Source organism: Sinocyclocheilus rhinocerous, unplaced genomic scaffold (assembly GCF_001515625.1).
Source record: "Sinocyclocheilus rhinocerous isolate Xijiao unplaced genomic scaffold, SAMN03320098_v1.1 scaffold1826, whole genome shotgun sequence".
NCBI classification, from domain to species: Eukaryota; Metazoa; Chordata; class Actinopteri; order Cypriniformes; family Cyprinidae; genus Sinocyclocheilus; species Sinocyclocheilus rhinocerous.
The window spans coordinates 117,949-122,063 of record NW_015645117.1 but is presented as its reverse complement, the minus strand read 5'-3'; the positions used below and the strand labels follow the sequence as shown (position 1 = coordinate 122,063).

At 41.9% G+C, this 4,115-nt stretch overlaps 1 protein-coding gene across 7 annotated transcripts in view; it reads right to left on the bottom strand.

The window, feature by feature from the left end:
• The window catches only part of LOC107705836 (rho guanine nucleotide exchange factor 3-like), an 80,492-nt gene that overhangs the window by 13,386 nt on the left and 62,991 nt on the right, over nt 1–4,115 (bottom strand). For all 7 annotated transcript variants that reach the window (XM_016509317.1, XM_016509319.1, XM_016509318.1 and 4 more), the window contains 4 exons: nt 3,413–3,509; nt 2,603–2,679; nt 1,474–1,731; nt 808–978 (listed from right to left, as the gene is read on the bottom strand). In XM_016509317.1, coding sequence (XP_016364803.1) covers nt 808–978; nt 1,474–1,731; nt 2,603–2,679; nt 3,413–3,509 — 603 coding nt within the window. The remainder of the gene's footprint in view (nt 1–807; nt 979–1,473; nt 1,732–2,602; nt 2,680–3,412; nt 3,510–4,115) is intronic.

The following is a 4,115-nucleotide window of genomic DNA, read 5'->3' as shown; positions in this document are numbered from 1 at the left end:
TCATTTCACACATTTCACAGGTCATTTTGGAATATATTAGATCCATAAGTATTCGGTACAGATTATTTCAATTTACAGTTTTTACAGTTATGCTCATAAATATCTGGTTCACCTGCTACTGAGTGTGTCAAACCAAATAATATTTTTATAATACTTTTTAGAATGGGCGTCGGAACCATTGTATGTGGGTGGGACAAGACACACAAGACACACACACACACACACACACACACACACACACACACACACACACACACACACACAGACACCCACAGACACACACACACACACACACACACACACTGGCTCATTCAGAGTCCATATAAATTAAACTCCATTTCGTGTTTTCAGTACTCGCGCCTGCTGCAGTCCCGCGACACAGAAAGATGAACAAAGCATTGTAGCATTTCTTCCGCTCAGGTGGGTCTGGCTGTGTTCACATAGGCTACTGTCACTAAACAAGCTGCTATTTAACTGAATGTTCGCCTGTTACACTTACACTATTGTAACTGGAATCAGGTTGAATTAGGCTCTTCAGATCCTAGTCCTCTAAAAACCTGAATTAATAATAATAATTAATTCCCTTATACAATTAATGAGTTAAAATTCATTACACTATGTTAGTCCCGCCCACATTTTTGTTGCTTCCGACGCCCATGCTTTTTAGATTTGAGGCCACTTTTCTGGAAAATCCAGTGACTAGTTCTTCAGGAATGCGAGGACACAGTTTTTGGGGTTTCTCCAGTGACACCTGACTGATAAATGACTAGACTCTCAAACAGAAAGAGAAATGACTTAGGTTCTTACGGCTCCTCTGTTGTTCTTGAGCTCTCCGTGGCAGCTGAGGATCCGTGAGCTGTCGATCAACAGATCTCTCTGACCACTTTCTAGATACAGCAAGCGCTCTTTATAGTAACGGCACTCCGACTCGCCCGTCTGAGTGTTAATATCAGCCACGATGCTCTGGATCATGTTCATCTATGAAAGACAAAGAGCGGTAAAGAAAAGAGACAGAAATTAGACCACACCCACAGACAGACAGACAGACAGACACACACACACACACACACACAGACACAGACACACACACACACCCACAGACACACACACAGACACACTCACACACACACAGATTCACACACACACACACACACACACACACACAGACACAGACACACACACACACCCACAGACACACACACAGACACACTCACACACACACAGATTCACACACACACACACACACACACACACACAGACACTCCTCACACTAATGAGACCTTGTTCTATCATGTTTTAGAAAGACACACACACACACACACACACACCCACAGACAGACAGACACACACACACACACACACACACAGCGACACAGACACACACACACAGACACACTGATGTACAGAACAAGATGCTATTTTCTTCTCATTTAGAGTTGTAGTGTAAGACTAGTGAAGGTGGCAGAGACTCACAGCTTCATCGAGGTGCTGGCGGTCGGGGTGGTCGTTCGACGTGTGTTTGAGCATCTCTCGCAGCAGTAGCGGGTATTTAACCAGGCGACTGCGCGGGATGTCCAGGAAGCTCCAGAGGTCCAGTTTGCGACTGAAGGGCGACTCCAGACAGCGCTGAAGGAAGTCGTGCACCCGATGGTCCTGCTTCTTATGGTCCAGCAATGCTTTGGCTGCTACCTGGTTACTGCAGTAACTGTTGTAGGTTTCAAGACAAGGGAGCTACAACCAGAAAGAAAGAGACGTATTCAGTGTCCTGCTTCTGAAGGAACGCTGTCTTGTCTGGCCAACGTTCTTCAGTGATATTACAAAGATATCCGTTACCTTAATTTGTCATATGGGTTTGGAATGATGTGCAGAATTGTCATTTATGGGTGAATTATCAACAACAACACTAGATGCTCCATGCACTTGCACTACCTCCCACATCAGGACAAATGTATTCATCACTTTCACTTTGATGCGTTCAGTGTGGACTGCAGGAGTGGACAAAGAGTAAGTATCCTGTAGCTGTTGAGTTTTACAGTTGTACACGCGTTATCGTGGTGCATTATGGGATATCCAGTGTGATTTCGGACACCACTACAAATGGCTGTCCCCAAAAGTGCACTATGTAAGGGTATAAGAGGCGATTTCAGACACAGCCAATGGTTCAAAATTTGATTCCTTGTACAGAGTTTCTTTGGCATTCATCACTGAGTTTTTGATTCTTAACCACTGTTTGTGACGGACCTCCGGCAGGAGGGATTTCAGGAGATTTCATCAGATGAGACACCCCCAAACACAACAGAATATATATGACATGACTTTTCAAATCTGAACAGATTTTAAAACACTAAGCATCATACACTTGCCATAAGTGGTTGCAGAGAAAAACTGGGCATGATACACTGAACACCTGAGGATCACACACTACCAGTCGTTCAGGTTGTTCCAAACACAACAAACTCACACACACAAAAAATGCACCTCATTTCTAGGAGACACACGACAAATGAAAACAACATGTGTTCTAAAATCAGCAGCTCAAATCGTTTCATCTCTGTTCATCAGATACAGCTGAATATACAGCATAGCAGTGAGAGGATCTTACCCAGTCTACTAGAATATGGCCCACGTGATCAGTCGAACCGTCTGGCTTTCTGGCCTCTCGGAGTCGACTCAGCAAATCTACAAGATCAGAGAAACAGCTAAGGTCTTTTGTCACTACTTCAATGTGGTGACATTGACAAAGGACTGGTCTATATCACATGTTTTCATATTTCAATCAAAATATTGTTTTTAGAAATTCAGGGAAGGGAGACAGTCTCATTGTGAGCTCATTTTTGTGAATTGATCTACATTTATGCATTTATCAGACGCTTTAACACAAAATTACATACAATGGAGGAGCATGAGCAGTTAGTCACAGAGCCAACAAAAATTAGGTTGCTTAGTAGATAATGCCACATTTCTTAGAAAGCTAGGAGACAAGCTAGAGCAGATGAGAAGTGCAAGTGCATTGGTTCAGGGTTATTGAGTGGCTTCTGGAAAGCTGTGATGGTTTCAGCAGTTCGCATAGAGGTCCAGAGAGGAGCAGAGAGGATGAAGGTTTTGGAAAGCAACTTTATGCCTTGTGGTGAAGTAACAACAGGGCACTGATAGCATGTTTTTATTGTGATCTTCTGTGCTCTCATCTCACATCATAAAATCAACTTAAAAACCAGTACTTAAACCAAAAATCAATATTCTCCATTTGCTTAAGCAGTCAAGTGGTATCATGACTGGTGTACGGTACAGTTTCTGTTCTGATTTGATGTGGTTGTGTCCCATTGCGCAGCTTTTCATTTTCACTTTGGATGAACAGAGACTTGTAGCTGGAAATGTGTCAGGTTGCGCCACACTGAAACACACAGAGGCTCACCTTCATGCAGTGGAATGAGGGAGTCCAGCGTGAAGAAGATCTGATTGAGCTCATGTTCTGTCATAATAGACAGCTTCAGCATGGGGTCACGATACGCCTGAGATGAGATCACACATCAGACAGAAGACACTCAAACTTACTCAAGCAGAACTATGACTGAGAAACATGATAGTAGGAATTAGAACAGAATGTAGAAACAGACAGCACATAAAATCATATGCTGGAGCAGAGTTTTCCAAACGGGGGTTTGTGAGTTGATAAAAAGCTAATAATGATTTAAATAAAGAAATTAAAAATAAATAAAGTAGGTCTGTAGTTGAAATAAAACTGAAAGCGCAATATGACTCCATTATTTTCCATTCTGCTGTCAGGAGCCTTCTGCATGCGATTCTCTGCTAAACTTCACAGACTTCAGTGAACGAGCGCCAAACAGATGGAGCGCAATAATTGTGTCATATGTAGAATTTTAAACCTACACGTAAGTGTATTTTATGATAGCAGATAGCAGTAATGGAGTAATAAAATACAATGCCATTAATCTGTGCTCATGTGTTTATTTACTTTCATTTTTAGTTTAGTGAATTCAACTTCTGCTTGAAAAAGCATTATTTTTGTTTTTAGATTGCAATAGCATAGCCTACTTTCACTATATTTATCTTCATTGCCTTTAATATAAACATTGTTTCATTGGACAAAATTGGGC